Source organism: Castor canadensis, chromosome 5 (assembly GCF_047511655.1).
Source record: "Castor canadensis chromosome 5, mCasCan1.hap1v2, whole genome shotgun sequence".
NCBI lineage: Eukaryota > Metazoa > Chordata > Mammalia > Rodentia > Castoridae > Castor > Castor canadensis.
In genome coordinates this window covers 132,503,320-132,528,225 of record NC_133390.1, presented here as the reverse complement: position 1 = coordinate 132,528,225, position 24,906 = coordinate 132,503,320, and the positions used below count along the sequence as shown (strand labels likewise).

Genomic DNA, 24,906 nt, shown 5'->3' with positions numbered 1-24,906 from the left:
ATAAAATGACTGTGGTTCATACCACTAAGCTTGGAGTCATTTATTACCCAGCAGTAGATAATTAGAGCAGTCACCACTCCCCACAGGGAGGCCATCAGTGAAGAGTGAAGCCTGGGCAGGTAGCCCAGTACTCAGGTTACATCCTGGAAACAGGTGATTGATGAGAAGCCAGGCAGAGTCCAAGGAAGTGGAAAGAATTAATGACTTGGGATCCCCCTCTCCCCCCTCAAATAAGACAAATGGTGAGATTGAGGTAACACCTGGTTCTTAGCTGCTGCTTACAATTAACTTCTCCTGTCTGGAACCCTCTTACTTTTTATTTGCAGTTACCAGGATCCACTGAGGACTGGTGACAAAACTCCTTCACTGTGCTATTTTGCTGTTTCCTCATAGTTCTGACCCCTTCATCACCACAGTATCCTACAGACCAGAAGGGACATCAGAAGAGGTTTCTCACTTCATACCCTAGGACCTGACTAGGCCTTAGTCAGTTTTATCTGCACTTTCTTTAGTAATCCAAAGTGACCTCATGCAATTTATCAGTAAAATGATTGGGGTTTGGTAAATAATGGATATATTACAATGCAATTTTTTGTACATAGAACAGGTGATACCACATCCACAAACCTTGGCACTCATGGTTATTATTGCACAGACTTGTGACTCTTTGCTGGAAATCTTCCTCTACTCACCACAGAGTGCTCAGCCATAGGCAGGGGAGGACCAGGAATATGGGAAAGTTAGCTTTTCTGAGTAGCTAAATCCTTAGTGATGAGGGTGGAGGGGTTGCAGCTAAATACCTCAGATTCTTAGCCCCTTGAGGAGAACACCTTGAGATACTTTCCAGATGTCTACTGTGGGACCAATACAACTGTCCCCTGCTCCTTAACCTGTCCTGCACTGGCCCCTCTGCTTCTCTGCATTTCTAACTTCTCAATGATCCTTCCAAGATCACCTTCTAAAAAGTGGGTCCTCTCAGAGCCACTCTGGTGGGGTAGGGGTAACCTGAGCTAGAATGACATTTAGAATAAAAGGATAGATTTCCAGTGACACATGTAATAGAACATTCCCGTTATCTCTACTCTTTCCTAAAAACTTTATTTAGACTTCAGCAAAAAAGATAAATAATGTAAGACTACAAAGAGAAAAGACAATGTACATGGAGCTGCAGGTAACAAAGATGGCAGCACATTGTGAAAGATGTGAGCAGATGGAGGAGTGGTGAGTGTGCCATGCAGGGCAACAGAGTTGGAGAGCCTTCCAAGAAACTACCAGTGGGAATCAGCCAATTCACTCCATCATCACCTCACAGATGCAAACCTAGGAAGCTCCAGTAAGACACAATCTGGAGAAGGCATTAACCTAAAAACAGTGAGATGTTTTTATTTCACTGGGGAGTAAACAACCCAGTCCTGTCTCCTGGCTCCACAGCTTAGCAGCAAACGTTTCTTTATCCCAGTTGGAGACAGTCATATACTCCAAACAAATTCACTCAGGCTTCATCCAGTCTTGACAACCCCAGGCACAATGATGGGAAGAGGTGAGATCCAGACTCGAAACCTCAGCAAGACAAACAGTATCTCTCTATGGTCCAATCTCCAGAGGACGTTACCTCATTAGGCTCTTTTGGCATCGTCGTAATCATCATCATCCATCTTTTGGCAGGAGGTTGGAGGATTTCTCCCTTGAGGTGCTGAATGTCACTAGTCTGCTAGGGCTTCCATATCACAATACTACAGACTGTGTGACTTAAAAAACAGAAATTTATTTGCTCACAATTCTAGAGGCTGCAAATATGAAGGTGTCAGCAGGCTTTATTTCTTCTGAGGCTGCCTCCTAGGCTTGTAGATGGTGCCTTCTTGCTGTGTCTTCACATGGTCCTTCCTTTGTGTATGTCTGTGTCCTAATCTCTTCTTATATGGACATCAGTCATTGGATTAGGCCCACCCTAACAACTCCAGTTAAACTTCATTTCTTCTTTAAAAGTCTTATCTCCAAATACAGTCACATTCAAGAGGTTAGGGATTCAGCATGCAAATTTTAGAGGAGCACAGTCCAGACTGTTAACAGTACCCAAAGGAAAGACCAATATATGCCACCATGCAGAAACTACCAAATGAAAAAGGCAGCTTGGTGCCTAATCAATACTATAGGAAATCTCTCCAGTTTTTCAGCCCCATATGTGCATGTGGAGCATCTAATTGGCTCTTTGGTTCTCTTAAATGTTAAATAACAGCCAGTGATTGCCTGACATTTGAGAAAGCCTCTATCCTGAAAAAACGAGACCTGGACAGGTCTCAGAGAGGGACTTGGATATAGACACAATGTAGAAAGTGGAAAATATCTCAAAAATCTATCCAATTAATGTTTTCAGACAGATTAGAAATGAAATTAATTTTATGCAGCAAAAACAGGAACTCACAAGAAAACAAAAAGTGAGGAAGCCAAGGGTCCATGGATATTAAATAATACAGCACCCAAGACAAAATCCCATATAATGCTTGGAGGACAGTTGAGGTAATCACCCATAAAATATAACAAAGGGGAAGGGGTGGACAATAGTACAAAAAAGGAAATGAGCAAAGGATTAATTCAGAGATTGAACAAGGACTTTTACATAAATATTTTAAAACACCATGGATAGTGGGTGTTCTGTACAGAGAGAAGGAACAGTCCACAGCAATGAACAGGGTACAAGGATTATACTAGACCATTGAGAGAGGTGGTAATGAGAAGACTATGGAGTGAGGCTGTGAGAAATCCAAGGAAAGAATCATTTCCCATATAGAATTTTATTCCTAGCCAAACTGTCAATCAGGTATTGGAATAGTATATGTTCATTTACAGACATGCAAAGACTCAAATGCATACCACCCATGCACTGATTTCCAGGGAGATTCAGAAGCATGTGTTACACAGATAAGTCTTCCTGAAATGAGCCTAAAGTCCAGAAAACAAGAACTATAGCATAATAGGGAAGGAAAAGGAATTTCTTTGATGAGGTTAAAGGGCTACATCAAAGAGCAACCACTTTCAAGCAGTAGAAGGATAGGAGGAGAATGGTCTCCAAGAAATAAGGAATTAATAGATTACTGATATGTTTGATCATATTGGGAAAAGGTTATATTGAGATGGTTCTGGTGTGTATGGTAAAAAAGAAGATAAATCCATGGGACAGATGTAAAAACTACAGTAATTAAGTCCAGAAGAATGAAAAACACAATAGGAGTGCACTTGGCTTAGCAAAGACTAGAATGCACTTAGTTGAAATAATGCCTTAACTAAATGCATTTAGGAGAATGGGGGAAGGGAAAGGAAACAATGGGATAAGGAAGAGACAGAGGTGGATTTTAAGGAAATTAACTATTCATCCACAACAATAATTGGCCAGTGATAAACAGTTGACAAATTGATAAGCCTAGAAATAAATACAAACACCTGACAGAACCAGTAACAAAGTTTAAAACTTGTCTGAGGAAAAGCCTCAGAGACAGGGAAGTACCCAAGATGGTTTTGCTGATATGTTATTTTATAAAGCCCTGTATGCATGTTGCTTTGATTATAACAACTATTTTAAAAACTGAATATATGTTTACCCTATTATTAGAAATTTTACTTCTAACTATATAGCCAACAGAAATAATTGTATATGCTCATAAGAAAAAGTAGACTAGAATGTTCATAGCAGCTCTATCCATAAACGCAATTTCTAAACTCCAAATGCTTTTGCACAGGTGAGTGAGCAATAAATTGCAATAAGTAGATCCTCAGTATCTATAGTTCCAACGAGAGTGCAACTGAAAAAATCCACACATGCTCAAGATGCAAAGGATTCAGTACTGTACAGCAGAGGCTTGATTCATTTTTTCCATAACACCCCCCACTTCCACTAAAGACGGGCCATCTGTCAATCTAAAATTTTCACTTTACCACATAAATTAAGTACATCCACTTTTCTCTTGCTTTGGGGGGTGTTTTCACAAAATTAAGGGCAGGGAAATATTTAGATCACACAATGATTTGAACACAATTGATGATAATGTTGGATTGACTGAGATCTGCACCATATCAACTGAGCTGTGTAATGCACACACAAGAATTTAAATACTTTTTGTTTTGAAATTTCTTTTTTTTAATTTATTTTTTGACTGTTCTTGGTCAAAACCACGTGTAATAAACCAAGAATAAGGTGGGCTAACTGTATATTCTTGCAGTAGGATACTATCACCTCACACAGTAAGCAGGAACCTCACAAAGAGGTGAGGAGCCATACACAGTAGCATAGATACTGTGGGATCTATTGCTGGGACATTCCAAAGCAGAAGAAGCTGATTTGGCAGCTGTAGGTCAGGACTGTGGTCTCTGCTGGGGATGAGTGCTGGAGATTGAAGGACACAGGAAAAGCCCATGAGCAAATGTTGGGCCATTTATTACTGCTTCAGTCTGAGAGAACACAACTGTAACAATTGTCTGTTCCTTCAAGTCCCTCTAATTCTGAGCCAACAATGAGACTCTTTGTAGTCTTTGATCATCTTTATTCCTTAAAAAACTGAATTTTGCATATATGTGACATTCTGATCAGAGAGAAGCACGATTGGGTTCTGGATAGCTGGCCACAGAGCCTGATTCTTGGCCTGGACAGGCGGAGGTGAAGCAATGAGAGAGAGCAGGATGCAGGAATGAGGCAAACACATCTAAATGAGGGTCACAACCCCTGAGACAGAGCCCATGGCCCCTCACCCCTTACAGAGGCACGTCTCTGCTTGGCCCTTCGGAGTTTCCTGTGCTTTCCATGAAGAATGGCGACCCTCATAGCCTCCCCTCACAGCCTCCCCTCACATGCAAACTGGCCCTAGTTTATGGAGAACCAAGCATGTGTCCTCTGCACAGGGCCAGCATGTGGGAGAGGGAAGGATGGCATGGCAACCAGCTGCAGGTGGGCTGCAAGGAGAAGAACCCAGTAGGAAGATCTCAAACCAGCTGAGTTTGTTTTAATAGCTTAAAATACAAGAGTTACTAAAATGGTATGGGGGGGTCATAAAATGCAGCTGAAACTAAACACATAGGAGAAAATGCATGCTGAGGTTGGAGTGTGGGGTTGTTGCCTCTGCGAGCCACTCCATCCTGTGGTTTATGTTTATGGTTGGCCATCTTCCACATTCAGAATATTAGATGGAGAATGCCTGTTCTCTAAGTACAGCTCTCAGTACCTCGTCATTGCTCAGTGAGTGTCAAATGGTAATAAATAATGGAAATAACCTTTGTAATAATGCAAAGAAGTATAATCTAGTCAGACAGATATTGGTACTAGAGGAAAAATGGGCATGAAGTACCCACAGTGCTATCAATTTCCAGAGAAGTGATTTAAGAGGCAGTGAGTATGTTGCAGGAGTCTGTCAACAAATTTCAGGAGGCAATGGCATTTGCTGCCACGGTCCTCGTGTTGTGCCTGACCCAGCTTCTCTCCATGAACATGGCAAGTGTGTCAGTGGACAATGTGCGGTGTGGAAGCATCTGAGCTCTCTGGTTGCTACCCTTAAGGATGGTGACTAAAGGAAAAGCAGAGCAGCAGGACTGTCCCTGAGAGCAAATTGTGATTTTTCCAAAACCTCAAACACCGAGTTATTTTCCAGCCAAAGGTAATGAACACTTTAGCAAAAGCTTGTCAGAAACTCAATCTGGAGCTAAAGGAAATGTTGGCCTAAGGTCACTGGCCCTCTGAGAGACTTTGAATGTCCTCTGGTTGTCCCACAGTGGGGGACTGGGATCTGTCAGTGACCGATTCCAAAGGAGAGCTGCAGGCCTGTGAACCCTTGAGATGTGGCCATGCCCTATGTAAAAGGAAAGGCCTCTCCAAGTTTCAGTAGATGTCTAGGGGCTTTCCATTCATCCTGCAGCTATTTCATTCTTCAAATGTGGGGCCATCCAAGGCCATGTCTTGTAACATTGACCCTGGCAGGAACTTCCAGCTGAGCCTCCAGTTGCAGAGCAAGAGAGACAAAGAAGGAAGGAGCAGAGGGAGGGAGAGAGTAAAGAAAGGAGAGAGGGAAGGAAGGAGAGAAGGAAGGGAGGAAGGGAAGAAGGAAGGCCAACATATGCAAGACAAATCTTTATGATAACCTAGGGACCTCAGATGGGCAGCAAGAAAGGGAGACATGACACCAACTAAGTGAGGACACTCATAGCTCATGATTGCTCATTGCTCTCCTTACTTCTGTGTCCCCTGGGAGTGTCAAAAAGAGGCTGGGCTGGAATCCAGACAGCACTGTGCTATACCACCAGAAGAAGCCACTCCCTCTAGATAGAACCAGTTCTATCAGGTGGGTACTACCACCAACGGAGAGAGTTGTCACTGGGTAAATGCAGCTAGCTATTAAAAATATCATCCAAAGAATGAAAATGTGACTTCTTTCCTCTGCAGACTGGCCATTTCTTATCATGAAAATGATCTCGGAATGTGTATCAAAAGCTTTAGGGCCTTGACGGCATGTTCTTTTGACCTGGTTTTTCATGGCCGTCATTTCAGCCTAAGGAAACATGACACAGTACTGGCCGTTTTAGCCAAAGCACATTTGTCCTCGGTGGGTATTCTCTTTATAGGATTTTTACTTTGCTCGGTTTGGGTATTTTTTTTCTTTGTGGTACTGGAAATAGAACCCATGCCTAAGGCATCCTGGGGAAGCACTCTGCTACCCTTAGCCTTTATTGTCTCAGTTTGAATAGTGCTTCACTCATGGAGAAGACATTAGTTGTTTTCATAAGGCTTATCACTTGTTTTACTTTTGTTCTTCAATGTAAAAATCGGATATTCCTTATATCTTTACAACTAGGAAAGTGAAGGTGGCTCTTTAGTTCAGGAACCAGAGTTTGCATGCAGTGCTTCAACATGAAATGGTCCAGTGAGTGGTGCATGAGCCCAGGCTTAAAGGATGTCTCCCTCTGGGCTGTGTCTGACACCCTATGCCCAACTGTGCCTAACAGCCCAGTATACCTTCCTGGGCTCTGATTGCTTATTCTTCTCACTTTTGGCTTTTAAGGTTCTCTCTCATTCCCTTGAGACATTTATCTGAGAGCTGAAACTCCACCTGAGTAACCTTCACGAGTGCAGAAACTACACCCCTGGGTCCCTTGAGCACTTGTGCCTCAACACACTGGCACCCAGATTGTGCCCCCACCAATTTGCAGATTGGGGCAGCCCCCTGCACTTTGTGTTTTATGACAAGAGGCCCACAAAATGAAAGTAAGACACTTCACTTGACCTGTTGGTAAAAGGACAGGGCAGAAACCACCCATAAGGGAGAAAGCTCCCAACTCAAGGGCAGGCAGGCATGATTGTCACAGCATATTGGAGGGCAGATGCGGAAGCAGCCTCAGATGATCCTGTAACTAGAAGCATCTCTGTGCAGTCAGGAAGGGCTGTATGCAGATGGGCCAGGTAGGGGTGGCTCATGCCATATACCATCACCTCCCTTTTCACAGCTCTTGTCATCCAGGGATGGCAGAGGCAGAACTGAGAGAAAGCAACCTGTGGATGACCTTCAGAGGTACAGCCTCTTAGCCAAGGCCCGGAAACCTAAATTGGATCTTTTCCCCAAGGCCTGGCCCAAATTTGATTCTGCTGTGGCAAGAAGAGCCCCCAGGTAGAAATCCCATGTGTGTCTCTGAGGTTTTATAATTAACCTTCTCTCAGGGGCTTCTTAAAAGAGTTTTCTTAGGGGCCTCTGAAGGGAATTCCTTTGATTTGGGCTTCCTAGAGCACACCTACAATGAGGACAGATGGTCTATCTAGGAGGTGATTCTGGACTTTGCTGGAGGCAAGCAGGGCCATGAAGAAGGAGTAGGAAGGGTGCAGACAGGAGGCACTGTGGGACCTGGGCCCCTGACTTCTGAGGTAGCATGAAAAGCCAATCCATGGTAGAAACCAAGGCAGGTAGAGAGATATGGAGGAACTATGCTTCAAGTATCCCCATCCCAGGAGGCAGACATCTACCAGAGGTTATCATAATCCAGTCCCAAGTCAGAATCACCCACCAGGCCCCTGATGAAAACAAGAGACAAGAGTAAGTGATTACTTTTGCTTCCAGCTGCAAAGTTTGGTGATGATGTTATATTTCAACAACAGATGAACACACACATGTATAAAGCAACAAGGAGTCTTCCAGGCTGGGATGGCTGAGGACTCTCCCAGAAGACAAAAAGTCAGGCTGCCCAAGGGGAGCTGGACACCAGACCTGAAGGAAGCTGCTGCAAGCAAGTGGTCAGTTCATAAGTGGTGTGGTCATGTCATAGCCTGAGATCAGTTTTCTTGAGGTTTTTGACAAACACTCACTTATGCCACATGAAATTCATATGTAGACCAGGGTGTAGACAAGTCTAGGCTCACAGGACAAGTACATAGCACCTGGTCATTCCAGCCAAGAACCACCTGGTGTTACCTGCCCCTAGGAGGTGCCAATAAGTTTTGTTCCTTTGCCATCCTCTCCTTCCTCTCCTATAACACAGTAGGTAGGAACAGCTGGGAACAGGGGCTGCTTACAGAATCCACTGAGCTTGGCTGAGCTGTCTTCCCGTAATACTTCCACCTAATAACGACTTCCGTGCCTGTGGTTTACAGACCCAGGGAGCCAGGTCAGGAATCTCTTGTGAATAGTAAGAAAACATGCCAAGGACTCTGCAGCTTTAGTCCAGAAGTGACCAGGTTGGAAGCCTTCCTTCCGGTCCCTTCTTTGTCTCAAAGGGACAAGCAAGCTGTTTTGTAGGTAGTTACTCATTTTCTAAAACAAAGGTTAGTGTCAAGTCACTTTCCTTAGTCTATGGCCTGTGCAAACAACAACTGTACCTTTGGTATCTTGGAGCCCAGTTACTCTACTTCTGTGAAATCCAAACATCAAGTAGCTTTGCTGAAGAGCAGCCTGCTCGTTAGGCCTTTGCTGTCCTGACTGTCTTCCATGGTAGTGCCTTGACAACACATTCCCTGGTACTCCTGTAGGAACAGATACCTTAGAACTAAGCATAAAAATGCAGACAGAGGTCCCCTAGTATGAATGAAAAAAGTTTGTATGATTCTCAGACACGTAGGTTTTGGGGTGAGAGCTCTTTCTGGTGCTGTGTGTGTGTTCAGAATCCTCAGTATTGGGCCAAAGTTCAGCTCAAGGGACAGGAAGACTACTACTCCCTCCTAAACAGCTCCTAGGGAAAAACACGTGGAGGCATTTGAAGGAGGTGATCTTGTATGGCTGACACACTTGGTCATTCATCATTAGCTGTTGACCTCCAACTAATACTGGATTATTGATCCCAAGTTCATGTCCTGGTGAAGCTGATGAATGAAGATGCCAGACTAGGAGTTAAGAGTAAAGCAAGCACAAGGATGCAAAAGCTCCCACATGGAAGGGGCTTAGGAAAGCTTCAGCCATAGTATGGCTGAAGTCTAGGAGTAATATAGGGCTCTGCCTGGCTTAGGTCCAACTATTCTACCTTGAAACTCTATTTGTGATTGGTTGGAGCCTAGTCAACTCTCTGTTGAACCCAGCCACTTGCCCGTCCCCATCCTTATCGACCAGAACATTCTGGGAAAGTCTGGTCAGTTTTTCTGGCCTTGCGGCCCACTGCCTACATCTAACAACTGCATTTTGTTATTTTGGTGAGAGACTTGTTATTTCTCTGAGAAACCTGTTTTTCCCATGCCCCTTTGGAAGTCTGTTTCTGAAGTGTTTCCCTCATCCAAAATGGAGCCACCTCTGTCATTGCTCCTTTATACCACCAGGACACGAGTCCAGGCCTTAGGAAGACCACAGTGGACAAGGGAGATTTGGACCCTGCTCCAAAAGTCAGCACCCAAATGTGTGAACACTGACGAAATAGGGAAGTTTCATGCAGGATTCTTGTGGAAAAGTGCCTGATCAGCTATAGGAACCTCCACCCTCCTCTTGGCTTCCCTTCACCTACTTTCCCCCAGCCTTGCTAAGAAACTGTGCTAAGAGTGAGGATAATGACAGTGGCAGCAACAAAACCATGCTTCTGATGAACAAGGACTGTTTAGAGATAATGCCAAGAAGGGCAATTACAGTAAATTATGTTACAGGACATTGGGAGTGCTGCTAGATAAAATGAAACCCAGCTAATTATGACCTAATTAATTAATTACTGTTGTCCTAGGAGGCTTCTCAATTTGCATTCCCTCAGCTGTGCTACATCAAAACTTATTCCCAGTGAGCTCCCAAGCTCAGTTCCAAGGCAAAAACTAAGGGAGTTAAAAATAAAATCTAGCTTTCAAGATTCAGAAGTTAGGGAAAAGAGAAGGGGCCAGGTGGCAGATAGAGGTCCCTCTGAACACATCACAGATTTCCAATCTCATCAAAACAGGGTCAAGAGATTGTGGAAGAGGAAAAGCCACTTCCTAAGTTCTCTCTGAGTTTGACCCTCTGTGATCCGTAGCATGGAGTGAACAGCCTGTCTTCCAATACTGGCCCATGAGATGTAGAAATATCACAGATGACTCATAAATGATAGGTCTGGTAAGAAAAATCTAGTTTTCCAGTGATGGCCCATGAGAGCAAGTTAGGACATTCCCTAGTTAAGTGGGCTTTGCCTTTACCCTGACTAAAGAGGCCCCTCCACAGGCCTGGATTAGCCCTTCTCAGCATTACTCCTCACTCCTTGGGAGTATCCCTCTCCATCTGCCATGTGAGCTGTTTGACTTGGGTGTTCAGGTCATGATGGCGGTGACTGAAGCACACAACAGCCCACAGTTTTGGCATTAAAGAATGGCGTGTCACAGCACAAGTCGGCAAGCAGAGTCTGAACAGATAAATGCTCATGTTCCTCACACAGCAAATCTGGACCAGGAGGCTCTGGTGTTGTTTCAGAGGTTCCTGAGCATCAACACAGACTTTTGTAACCTTCTCTCAGCTTCTCTCCTGGATCCGTGCCCACAGCAGTTCCAGGCTCCACATCTGCATCCCCAGGCAAGAAGGAGGGCGGTGTCATCCACATGAGTCCCACATCTTACCCTTCCCAAAGTTCTCCTAGAGACACCCACTGCAATCTCCCTAATCTATACTTGCTACCCCCCAGGGTGTGGAGAAGGGCAAGGAAGGAAGAAGTTGGGAATGGACTTAAAGTCCTGCTATGAAATACCATATCTGACACCACATCCCACTTCCATGTTCCTGTTTTCCTCAGGACCCTAAGAAATGAGAATCTTATTAAACCAACACCTTGTCATGTAACTGAGTGCTCCAAAGTATAGGTAGTGATCTTACATGAAATTATTCTGACAATGGACAATTATTTTGACAATGCCACTCTGGCAGGGGTAAGGGACTGTCAGAAAATCAATGGATGGCCATATGATGGCTAACTACTAAAAAGTGAAGCCCCAAGTATTCTGGGGTTAGTTTAATAATCTGATGCCATAGTTTCCTTTCTGGGAAATGAGAACTATAATTTCCTTCCCCATAACCCTACTGGGTTATAGAGATTAAATAAGGTAAGTGTGAACATGCTTTAGAAAGTTAAGTGTCAGTCAAATGAGGAAAAAAAAAAAAACACTGTTGTTCTTGTGTAGGAAGGGTGGCCCTGGAGATAAGAAGCTTCATCCATAACTGAGACCTCACACCCCATACCCGTGGTAGTCACTCAGCTACTTCAAGCCTTACTTTTTGTCCCTAGAAGTGTGAGGAGCAGTGATAAACACCAGCCATGTACCTTCCAGTTAGAGAGCCCTCATGGTGGAGGACAAATGCCACTTCCTTTTTGGCCATTCCTATATTGACAGGTTCTCTCTGGAATCAACTGAAGTTTCACATTGGGACAGAGCCACAGACACACTCTCCACTCCCTGTTCCTTCTGACTTGCTCACTCTCACTTCCTTTTTCTTCCCTTATTCTGCAGACAAACAAAGCCGTAGCCAAGGGGGACTTTCACCAGGCCAGCACCAGCTCCCGGCGAGCTCTATTCCTTGCGGTGCTGTCCATCACCATTGGAACTGGCATCTACGTGGGCGTGGCCGTCGCCCTCATCGCCTACCTCTCCAAGAACAACCACCTATGAGCTTCCTGCAGGCAGGCATGGAGGGGAAGGACCTGGGCCAGGTCTGTGGGCACCAAGTGGGTAGAGCTGGCCAGGGGTAGACACACTTGTGAGATGCTGTACAATACAAGTGATTGCGGAATGACTCCATGATGACCTGGAATTTTCTACCCCTGGATTCCTTTTGTTTTTATCCGTCCATTTCATTTCACAGCACAGTATAGACCACCAGACAGATGGGCACTGCTAATTCTTCCAAAGATCCCAGCCCAAGAGGCTATCTCTGGATGGATTCTGGTGGATTAATGACAATGTGGCTTTCTCTGCAGCCTGTCAGTGCCTGGAATGCCCCTGCATTAGCAATATACAAACAGTAAAATTTTAAAAAGTATTTATTTTTTATGGAATACGGTGCAATAGGCAGAGGGCAGGGGACACGGTCACTCTGCTGTCTGTGGCCCGCTTGACTCTTCTGCGTTCCCCCAGTCTACATGGCTTCCTTGCCAGAAGTAAATGGAGCCGAGAAGGAAGAAAGGGCACATCTTCAGGAAGGACCCAGCTGGCACTGTCTGGAGGTGGTCCCACCCAGAGAAGGCAAAGTCAGAATAACATAACATCTGTCCCCAGGCCCTGTTCCTTCCTGCTGTGCTGCCCCAGTTAAGAATGCTGGACCGTGTCACTCAGCAGTTATCATGGCAATGCGCAGTCTTGGGGCCTCTTTGGGTAGATGGGAGGCAGGCCGCAGCTCCTCCCGCAGCATGTGAAGAAAGAACCCAGTGTTTGTTGGGGACCTGAGGCAAAAGAGCTATGAAGACACCCAGGGTGCTTCTGAAACAGTCACCCTGTGGACGCTCACCCTGGTCATGGACAATGACAAAGAGATCCGAGAAATGGGATGGGCCTTACTCTGTAGACTAAATGAATAGCTATTTTCTTGTCATTTTTTAAAGTGTAACTCTTGCTTCATGCTGCTTAAGTTATCAGATGAATGCTGAGAAATAAGTAATCACAGATGTTTTAATACCATTTCATTGCTGTTTTACGAGTGTTCATTATTTAACAAAAGTTATCTTTTAGCTTGTTTGCTTATGACTGTTCTTTCTGATGAATAGCAATGGTTGGGTTTAATTTTGATGATTTATTTGGTGTTTAAATGACTGCAGAGCACACAGGACTCAGCTGCTGAAGCAGTGGTATGGTCATCTCCCAGGGCAAGAATCACATATCCACCTTGAACATAGTTAATAAATGCTGCCATCCTGATCCCGAGAATGCAGCAACCCTCTAACAGCGGTTATACCTGCGGCTCAAGCTTGTAATCCTAGCTAATCTGAAGGCAGAGATCAAGAGGATCATGGTTCAAAGCCAGCCTAGGGAAATAGACCCTATCTTGAAAATGCCCAGCACAAAAAAAGGGCTGGCAGAGTGGGTTAAATGGAGCATCTGCCCAGCAAGCATGAAGCCCTGAGTTCAAAAACCCAATACCACCAAAAAAAAAAAATTCCCTATGTCTGGAATCCTGGTATCCCAGAAATCTTGATTAGATTGGTCAGGGGTACAACTTGGTCATTCCAATATTCAGCAAAGGTGAGAACCACTGTCCTGGAATAAGGACTACAGCTTGATCTCCCCCACCTGCCACTCTCTCCCTTGACCTTAAACATTTAATGTTTTGAAAATTATTAACACCATCTTTGTGAGTCAAATCTGAGACTCACCCAGCATTTGTCTTTGATAGTCCAAAAGCATACTCTAAGATCTTATCCCTATGAAGACTATATAGACACCCAATCATCTCCATGAAAGCCAGAGTATATAGGACTGGAGTCACAATAACTTGGGCTTGAATCCAATTGCACTACTTTCTAGTTCTGTGATCTTGGACAGATGCCTGCACCTCTCTGAACCTCACCTCTGTGACAAGATAAATGGTAAGGCTCACTTCATATGATTGCTAGGGAATTCCTGGGAAGGAAACCACACACATAGTGCCTGGCATATGCACTGTAGATGGGGTGGTTGTGGTTACCTTAGGTGTCCCTATAGGTGACAGGACATATCAAAGCTTATTTGTACCTTTCCCTCTGCATTCCAATATCTGGGTTTATTCATCATGAGCCATTGTATAAAATGTGCTTTTCTGTATTTGTTCTGAAATGTCCCATTTCAAATTCAAAGGGTGTCCAAAGTTACATCTCTTTGGGTTTGAAGAAACAGAATAAGTCTTTATATCCTCACCCACCACCTTCATTAGCACCATCACACTTGTCCTAATCCAAACTTTCTGTGCCAGACAAGTTAACTCCTATTATACCAACTGGCCATTTTATCCCAACACTGTCTTTCCACAGGGAAGAGTTTCAGAATCTTACCTGAAGAATCTGCCCTCCCTATAGTTTCTCAGGTTCTGCCTAGTCTCTCTCCAGGGCCAGGCACCAAGACCATTTGCCATTTCATATCGATGGGAACGATCACAAGTTTGTGCACTCAGGACCAAGTAAATGGAGCTGTGTGACACAACAGCTCACTTGGAGGGCAGATAACAGGATAGGGAGATCCTATGACCAGCTTGGCCTTGGCAATTGCAGGGGAAGTGACTGAATCTCATCCTCAGTGACTCTGTTAGTGTCTGCTGCAAATCAGAGCAATCTCCTTGCAGCCTGCACCTCCCTGGACTGCACTAGCATGGTGACTGTACCCACCATTGCCCTGGCCTGAGCATCCCCTGCCCTGGGCACTTGCATACATGATCTCATATAATCTAAATGAGGAGGTGAGAGAACTGCAGTTCAGATAAGGGAAGGCACCCAGCACCACAGAAGGAGCCAGGTGTAGTGGGCAGACACAGCCTCATCTGCACAGATCCAGCCTGGCTCCCCACAGGTGTCAGAGTGCTATTGCTTCTCCCCATCCCTGTACCAAGGACAAAGTTTCTGTACCACACTAGCTCAGCCAACCCTGCCTTTTCAGAGGCCCCAGCCAAGATTTTGGGCCCTCACCCTTGAGGATTTTTGGAGTCTCTTTGAGAGACTGGTTGAAATGCCAGCCCCATGAGGACACTATTGGGTTTCCACCTACATTATTTGCTGTGAGTATTGACATTTGTTGACACAGTATACCAATAAACCTTTAAGCGCCTGAGGCCACACTGACTCCCGATAATGCACAGCTGTGCATCTCCTGCTGTGAGATAAGGCTGGGCCTCTGCACTACTCCCATACATTGGGAGTTTCTGATGAACCAGAATGGCTGTGATGTTCCACCCCTTGAAAGCTCCTCCCTGGTCTTCAGAATGACCTCAGCCGCCCAAGAGGCAGAAGGACAGAGCCCCTGGTTTCCAGAGCTTCTTATCTGAAGATTCTGCTCATCTCTGCAAAGCAACAATGGACACCAAACCACAGACACATGGGGCCTGCAGTCTGCTGGCTCCATGCCAAACAAGCTTGTAACTCTAGTAATGGATTTGTCAGCCGCTGAGCCCTGCAGGAGGAGTCAAAGCTCCATGCAGAGTGAGGGCAGAAGGGATAGGAGCTACTAACCTTGAGTTAAAGGCACAGCAGGGCTCAGGATCATAGGGTGGGTGGCTGTGTGTCACTGCAGGGAAATAGGATGGGGCACTACCTGGGACAGGCCCCAGAAAAATAAGGGCAAGTGCAACTGCCCACACAGACACCTGAGAGTAGAGCTCCATACAGGTTTGTGTAACAGTGATCCACAGGGCAGAGAGACCTTAAGGGTGATGAAAGGTAATGGAGTAGAATGTGGTGCCTCCCAGGAGAAGCTCTAGGCTGAAGACATTCCCAGGCAGTGCTGCTGGCCTGTGCTTTCCAAACCCCCAAAATGGTGAGAGGAGCAACCCAGGGCTATAGGTGGCACCTGTATTTGCTTGAGCTAAAAGATGCCAAGCAAGCTTCTGTTCCAGGAGGAAGGTCGAGGGCTAATTCCTTGGGGTTTTGTCATTGCTGCTGCTGCTGCTGGTACTGCTGTAATTAATTGTGCTTTGTTTGTGAAAACCCATGGAGTAGGACAGATTTCTTGAAGATAGCTGTGGAAGGCCTGGTGACAGCTAGATGGAGGCAGGGATGAGTCCCTGGTGCCATTGTCACGTGGCTACCTCCTTCCCTCTCTGGATGCCCTCTGTGAGACTCTTTTCCACACTGGGTGAGGGCTGGCACAGGGGTATGACGGTGCCCTGCTAAGGCACTTTTGACAGTACTCTTCTGTTCACTGAAAGCTCCGGGATCCACTATAACTGCCCATGACCACACGCACTGGAGGCTCCATAGGAGAAAATGGGAATTGCTGAGATCTGAACCCACAGAGTGAGCTGTGTGCATCCATAAGCTCTGGGATGCTTTGCATGTCCACTATCAGACTTTCACTGCCATAGTGCTAAAGCCACTGGTGAAGAGTGACATGGGCAGGAGCCTTATCTTGACTGATCAAGAGAGCTTCACTGACTTTCCTTGTGGGCCCCTCCATTGCCTCATGTGCCTCTGCCTTTACCAAGTGTGCCTGAGTATCAGAGCTGAGAGGCACAGGCCACAGCACAGAGATACAGTTCCCAGACTTACCTCAGAAGTGTTGCCTCTGGCTTTCTGCCTCCCTTCAGGTCAGGATTAGCACTGTGACTGCTGTGTCCATCGGGCCATAGCTTACCATTGCTGTTGCACCTATATCCACAATACAGGGGCCATGGAGTATACAGCCCAGGCGCTGAGATTACTGTTCCTGGAACTGAGCACTGCTGACAGTTTCTTCTTTTACCCAAAGCCTATTGTTCCAGTGTAGAGTGAGCTGGGGACTACACTTTTACCCAGGCCAGAAAGAGAGGCTCACATGCCTGCCCAGCACTCAGGCATGCATCAGGGAACAAAGATAAATGAGTACAAGATGCTTGTGAAGGCACCATATGAATGCCAGAGAGTGGCAACCCTGATTGCCTCCAGGGCACTATGTTGTGTTTTACACTGCAATCAGGTCATTTGGGATCAATTTAAATATAGAGGGATGGACGGAGATCAATAAGATATGTATACATCTGTGTATTGAACAGAGATGACTTCACAAAAGCAGGACCATCAGCCTCACATACAACTGTAATGGCTTGTCCTCCATTTTCATAGGACTTTGTGTACGACACCTCACAATAGCTGAACCCAACACATAACTGAACTGACTGTTTAGTGAGTCAGCTCTGTTTCTACCACACCCTTTTTAGGTTCAAATTATTTTATTAAACCAATCATGATGAGTAGGTTGAATGAGATAGTTAAGATTCCTCTAAGTTGCATGAACTAACATCTTCATTCCCTGGATATGGCCACTGCACATTTTAAACAATATCTATTTTTTTGTTTGAATAGGCCTGTGAAGTGTTCCTGATGAGTAGAAAGAATCTACTGAGAGTGGCTGTGCACTTACTAAGGGCTAAATAGTTGAAGGGTTCATAAAGAGATGTAAAATGTCTCCCACTTAGCACAATGAGCAAGTCTTCCGTTTATTCTCTCAAGAGGCCCTTGTGTAATTACAAGCAAGAGATGGTCACTGCCAGCAACCATCTTTAATTTAGAAAGGAGATCAGGCCCACTTCAGCTTTCTTCACCCATTTTTCTAGTCCATAAAGTAAAAATGGGAATTAGATATGGAAGGCTCAAAAATGAAACTCTCCTCATTTTTATTCCCAAAGAAAAATCCAGCAGTTCAGCATCCTAAGCCAGCTTTCTACATGGTAATTCCACAGAACAGGAGCACTAAAATAATTGCATCCCTCACACTGGCTATGACACGAGGCTTTGTAAGAAAGCCTTCATTTCCATCTAATCAGGTAGTCCTAGAAACTCTCCAGTTCAGAAGGGGCTGAGGTCCCTTGACAGAGTCGGGTTTCCATGTGAGGTGACTTGCCCCCAGCAGCCAGTTAGGGTAAACAGAGACTCAGGGCTCCTTTTTGGTAGCCAAGCTTTCTTCCCCAGATACTTTGTTGAAGCCTGAGCCAGGGTGTGGATCACTACACATGAGACACTTACCTTGCCAGTAGACTTGCTTTCCTTTCCATGGTTCTGGTCCAGATGTCTCCAAGGGTCTTATGAGCTCTACCGGGAGACCTCATGGTCAGGAAACCAGATCCACAAGGCCAGAGCTGGTCACAAAAAGATCCCAACAAAGGAGCAGACTGAGTTTAAAAATTAAAGTTGAACAAGGTTTATCAGAGTCCACAGTGAGATTTAGGCTTTAGTTATGCACAGAATTTATCTATTCTAAGTCCTTTGACATCACTGTGGAATAGAACAAGAGGTTCCAAGGAGTGGGACAACCCATTCTACATCAAAGCAGTTCATCAATCATTGCTGAGCATTTCCTATGGTACAAAGGCTATGATGGGCCCTCAGGAGAAAAAGTCAAGGAAGATATCCAATCTGGAAAAACACAGAACCTCAGAGAGAGTGCAGGCATGTATGCCAGACTATGGTACTAGTACGTACAGAAGTGTGCTCAGGACTTGAGAAGGGAAGAGTCAAGGCTGAAGACTACACATGTTCAAAAGCATGCTTTTAGGTGGAGGATGCTCCTCAGGCTGGAGAGGCACCTTTAAAGAAAACTCAATTTCTCCTTCATCTTGGTAGTTTTTGGGGGGTCTTTCAGACCCGGCAGATTCCTTCAGTTTTCCCACCTTCCCTGGCTTCACATGCAGGATGCTGTGCCTATATTACCATATCACACGATATGCCTGCACATACCATGACTGTGCAGGTAGAGTTACCTGTGTGCTCCTGCTCAGTCAGCTTTGGGAAATGGATGCAGGCTCCCCGCAAAATTGGGAAGTGGTTTCACTTCCCCAGGCTGGTCACTGAGCACCATAGTATTCTTATCCACTCACTCAGAGGGTCACTACTGAGTACCTGCCTAGTGTGTGTATTGTAAAGTGAGACTTCATTTCTAATGGACCAACAAGCCACCTTGGAAACAATAAGTTGGTGGCTGAAGAATCCATTTGGTGCCCTCCCCCTTTAGTTCCAAGTAATACATCACAACGTAATTATAACAATAAGCATGACAAGTGAACATGGGGCAGCTGCCAATCGCTGAGCTCTGCATGGTGTCATCTCTGTCAATGTTGGAGTCTAATATCTAAGACTAAAGCTTAGAGAGGTGAGGAATTTGCCCCAGTCACACGGCTAGTACAAACTGAGTAACTTCACTTCCATCTGAATCCAAAGTTGACCATATCACCAGCTATCGACTCATCTGTATGCCTTATGGCTTAACTAGGTTTGCTCAATGCTAGTCTTCAAAAGAAATAGAAGGATGTTCTTTCTAGTTCTGCAATGGTGTCAAGTGTCAGGTGTGAAGAACTGGGTCTAAGGAGGCCTTGCCTGCTCTCTTCACTGGCCTACAGTGAAGATTTCTGATCCCTCTTCACTAATCTGGATAGAAAGAGACAGGTTTTATTGTAAGCATGGGAGAATCAAATCTACATCCCACATCTATGGTAGTGATGGTGAGTGGCCCTAAGAAAGGGAGAATGGGCAGCCCAAGTATCCAGAAGGCCAGCTGCATGCCCAGCACTGTAGGAGACACTGTCATATGACCCTCCCTCTGAAATCTCACAGTCGAGCCAGGTGAGCATGTTGTTTAACATTGCCATTTTATAGATGGGGAAATTGAGGCTCAGTGGACAAGTGATTTGTCTTGTAGACAGAACTGGTCCACAATGAGCCAGAGTAGAAGTTCAGGTCTGTGCAGCCCCTCCAAGAGCCCCTGTCTTCTCTCCATGGCTTGCTGCTGCATGTCAGTTAAAGAAGAAACTATGGGCACTTCATATACGCCCTAGCCATGCCAGGGGTGTGTGAAGGCCCACAGAGTCAAAGAAGCATTGGATGAACAAGGCATCAGACAAGGCACATGTGCAAGGCCAAAACCATGTGTTAGGGAGCATGAAAAAGTCCTGCCTGTACTAGTCAGCTGGGGCTGCCATAACAAAGTACCACAGGCTGGGAAGCTTAAACAACATAAATATATTTCTCACTGTTCTGGAGGCTGGAAGACTGAGATCAAGATATTGGCTAGGTTGTTTTCTCCTGGGCCCTCTCTCTTGGCTTATAGGTGCCTGCCTTCTTCCTGTGTTTTCACATGTGTGTATCTGTGTCCTAATGCTCTGTATTAATGAGGACACCAATCATATTGGATTATGAACACCCTAGAGACCTCACTTCTACTTAATCACTTCTTTAAGGGTCCTGTCTTCAAATATAGTCACATTCTGAAATGTGAGTAACATATGCATTTTGGGGAGACACCACTCAGCCCATAACACCACCCAAGCTGATGAATCTCTTGCCTCATGACATCTCCCCTTTCACACATACACTGTGGTCACCAGAGTCCCAAACCACCCCAGCAATGATGCCCTCAGCCCTGCCTATGTTCCATTTTTCTGTACACCTGCATCTATTGTCCCAAACTAAAGCTGGGTCTGATCCATAAAGAGTTCAAGTTACCCATACATGGGCAGTGGGTGCTAGATACCCATACCCTCTTCTTCCTGTCATGGTAACCATGGGAGATCCAGACATGGTTGTGTAAGCTGACCTGGTGAGGCCACCTTCCAGAATCCTGCAAACAAAGGACCTATCAGCCTCTGAGACAAGGATCCAGGCTTGACATGTGGTGAAGTCAAGAAGCCCTCCAGGTTGGAGGCCACCACGCATTTCTCACCCAGCTTGCCTTACCTCAACCATACCTGAGTCCTGAGAGATTGAGGGCCTCCCAATGAAACCCAGAGAAGTATAATCACTAGCCTGGAGTTTTTCTCATCCACAAGGGAGCCCCCAGGGAACTGGAATGCCTCAGGTAGGGTGAGAGTTAATGGCATCCACCAGGACACAGACTTCAGGACATTTGACAGCTGCTGGCTAGACACGAGCAACCCCCAGGTGTGAGCAGAGAAAATTGGAAAGAATAGTGTTAGCTGAATCATGCATTTCTAATCTCACAAGAGTCCCTAAGGAATCTCCAGAAATCCCTGGTAGGGAAATTTTTCAGACTTATGAGGCCCCATCTAATTGTACCTGAGCTAACAAAGTCTGTTCACTAGTGTTGCTGTGGCCTAGAGTTCTGCTTAGAGTGCTTTCAGCTGTGAACAGTGTGCCCAATGGTAACCTTTGGCATTTCAGATCTAGCCATACTCTTCCTGAGGCAGCCATGGCCAATGAGAGAGCAGGTGGGAGGTGGGGGCAGCACAGGGCCTGGGCATTACCCCCAAAGGAAGGCTTCTCCAGAGAACCTGAGTGGCTCCCCATCTCCCCCAAATGATCTCCCCACTTCTGGGTTCCTAGACCTTACCACTCTCCCCACTATGCCCATTTATTGTCCTCTCAGCATTGTTTTTCTGAGGAATCCAGTTGTACAGTCCCCATTGGTGAGGGATAAGGGAATGAGGATTCAGGATTTAGCAAGTTGAGGTTCAAAGAAGTGAACAGACATACATGCCCAGAATTCCTGAACAGATAGAGACCAGTCCCATGCTACCATGGTCAAAAACAGCAATCCATCTAGCAATTGTGAAGCACTTTCACACAACTCACCTTGATCCCACTCAACCTCCCTTCTCAGGGTTGAGAACTCCCACTTCCCCATTGGCTGGCTGCATGAGGCCTTCTACTGAGTGCTTTGCCTCCCCTGGGCCTCCCCTATGGGGCCATCTTTTCCCACATTATTCATCTGTTCTCTTCCCCCCTTCTCAGCACAAGAAGCTCCTAATTTTGATGGAGGTTTGCAAGCAAAGGTGAGTATGTTGCTATTTCTTTGTTCTCCCCACAATCTCTATGTTCACCCTACACTGACTCATTTGGATGAAGATAAGTGTGACAGGCTTAGCAAATTTACTCAGAAGCCACAGCAGAGTGCAAACTTTTGTCTCTCTCCCTGTAAAAGAGAATGGCTTCTGTTGTTTGCAGAAGGGCCCTATTAGCAAAGTGCCATGAAAGGGCGTAGTTAATGTTTAGCATATTTGCAGAGCCAAGATCTGAATAGCACCAAGGCAGCTCATGCTATATCTCATTCTGTGATTCCCTGTGCAATTAAACTTTCTCACTATTTGCCTGCCGATCACATGTGAGCTTCTAGACTCAGCTCGGTTGTTCTAGAAGCAAAACTGCTTATGATGGTACAGCTGAGAAAACTCCTGTTGCTTCTAACTTATGCACAAAAGAAGAAAACAAACATATTTTTCAGTTGGAAAGTTAGAAAAGCAAGTTTGGCCCATCAGAAAACGTCCAAGGCAGGTCTCTCACTCACAGTGAAATCACAACTACTAGAGAATAGTCCCAGGAAGATATAAAATGGCAAAGCAAGACTGAGTAGGTAGACTTTTCTGGGGTGAGCTCCCCTCCCCTTTCCAGTAGCATGGAAGCATTTTTTGGCGCCCAGAGCCAGGCACCAGAGATTCAGAGAATTCAACGTCATTCCCATCCTCTCTGCTCTCCCATGCTCACAGTTGAGGTCTTCCCAGTAACCAATCCTTGGAATCCGTTCAGGGCCTTCCAGACTCAAGCTTCCAGTAAACATCTTGTGCTCTTGTCATGCTAATAAAACAAAAGATTTTTGTTTGGTAAGAAGCACCTGTATCCTGCATTGTCGAAGGTCAATTTGGAATCTTCTCAGCAGTCCCACCATTGGGAAGTGTTCAATGACCGTCCAAGCACACTATCCTCAAACACAGCTTGGAGCCCTCCTCAGCTTATCTGATACCCTTGCCATACCCTGCCCAGTCTTCAAGGCCAGCCAAGGTCCCCCTTCTCCGGAAAGTTTTCTTTGACCACTGCCACAGCCTACAAGAACTCTGCCCCATCTGAATTCCAGAGCAGTTGCCATTCACCCCACCTGCCATTCATCCCCATGGATTGGGGGCAGGACTCTTTCTCTCCTATCTGCAACACACTTTTGTTTAGATGTACTCAGTGCCTGATGCTGCTCTGCACTCAGAAGTCATGGTGATGAGTGAGAAAAACCCCAGTTTTTATAATCTGATAGCTCATAAAGTCACCACAGAGTGCGGGAGGTCATGAAGAAACCGAGGTAGGGGCAGAATGGGTATGGCTGAACTGGAGACAGTTCATGAAGAGTCAAGTCAAGGGAGTGACCTTCGGATATTATGATGTCAACTCAGAAGTCGTGGACACAAAAACTCTGTAGAGTGAGAAATACAGACTATGATGCCTCATGTGCTCAGTACCCATCAGTGTGGTCATTGTCACAGGGATGTGCCTGAGGCCAGCCCAAGTTTGCTGCTCATGACACATGCTCAGCACTAAGATGCTGTCCTTTGTTAGATGCCTAACAAAGTCATGGGCAGAACTCATTGCCCATGTCTCCCTCTGTGTAGCCATCAGCAGAGAAGATGAGGAGCTTATAGAGGTAGCCAGAATGACAGGTGCATTCAGGTCGTCATACCAGAGCAGTGACAACACCGGTTCCGACAGTGTTAATAGATGATGTAGATGATGAAGAGGATCATATTTGGGTGTTATGAGATCTTAGATGATGCATCTCAATAAGGAAACATTTTGTAAACATCATAAGTTTAAAAATATCCTATGGTCAAAGTGAACTCTGTCATTCTGTAAAGTATGAAAATGCTGAAAAAAAGAAGGTAACATGAAAGGAGTACATTCATTTAATCAATATCAAGCACCAGCATACCTGATTTGGGATGGGCAAGTCTATGTGATGATATGTTCCATGGTCAGATGCAAAATAACAGCTCAGTTTATATATTGCACAGAAGAGTCCTTTCCACAAGGGAATCTCAATGCATTTTGCCACTGGTCACACCACAACAAGTTCATGGACATTCCAGCCAGCTAGCTGGCTTTTCCTATTGGTCATCATTTTATCCTCTGGAGACAGTACATTAAGACTTCCAAATGTCCCCTTGCCAATCTGTCTGTTGGGACACCAGTGACTGACTTCTTTGATTCTTCCTTGAGCGTACTGAAGGAGCCATCAAGTAGGGGCTCCCATTCCCCTCAGCAGTCCCTTCCACTCCCTAGTCAATGGCAGAAAAACTGTAAAATCACTCATGTGTTCTTTCCATGAGTTTGCTTAAAATACATTGATTTTCTTGCAGCTTGATTGTATTTGTTGCCTCTGGATAAATGCTCATTGATTGAGGCACCCATTTAAACCGTGTCCCTTCTGCCCTCCCTGTTGCCAGAGCTGCTTCTCTGCATCCATGGACTGCAGGTCAATGAAATACATTTATGGTGGAACTCTGCTGAAATATCTAGAATGATGTGAAGGAAAGACCTTCATTTAATGTTTGTTGCCTTTAATTAAATTGAATTTGTAATTTTATGGGTTGCCTGTACTCTCCAGGTGAACAGTGAGTGATATGCTCTATTCAAACTGAAATGAGAGACCCATCTTAAAGTGAGAAAGAGCAAGGAGCTGGGAAATGAAGGTCATAGGTCCTGGTAACCAAGGACTGAGTGAAATGTCATTCAATTATTAATCATGAGGACTGATGTTTCAGCAGCCCTCTCCTTTGCCCCTGTGACAACAGTTGGAGTCATTGGATACCCCCATATTTTGGGGTCCTTAGGGTCCTGCCTTCAGCCTTGGTTTCTCCAAGTTTGGACTAGGATCCTTCCAAACCTTGTGATTACAAATAAAGTGAACTTATTGTGAATTCTAAAACTGCTAGGAGTTCCATTTTAGACTCCATGAGAAAGTCTTAGGGAATCTGTGTGGATCACTGACAAAAGCTGGCCCATCTGAAAGACCCTTCAAGGTGAGTTCCTTGTGTACACATCTCTCTCTCTCTCTCTCACACACACACACACACAGAGACACACACACACACAACTAGGGAG

General features: G+C 45.3%; 1 protein-coding gene across 7 annotated transcripts in view; it reads left to right on the top strand.

Annotated features, from left to right (window-relative positions):
* The window catches only part of Syndig1 (synapse differentiation inducing 1), a 174,176-nt gene extending 161,059 nt beyond the window's left edge, over positions 1–13,117 (top strand). For all 7 annotated transcript variants that reach the window (XM_074074214.1, XM_074074213.1, XM_074074216.1 and 4 more), the window contains one exon: positions 11,897–13,117. In XM_074074214.1, the coding sequence (XP_073930315.1) occupies positions 11,897–12,055 (159 nt within the window). In that variant the 3' untranslated portion in view covers positions 12,056–13,117. The remainder of the gene's footprint in view (positions 1–11,896) is intronic.
* The last annotated feature ends 11,789 nt before the right edge of the window (positions 13,118–24,906 follow it).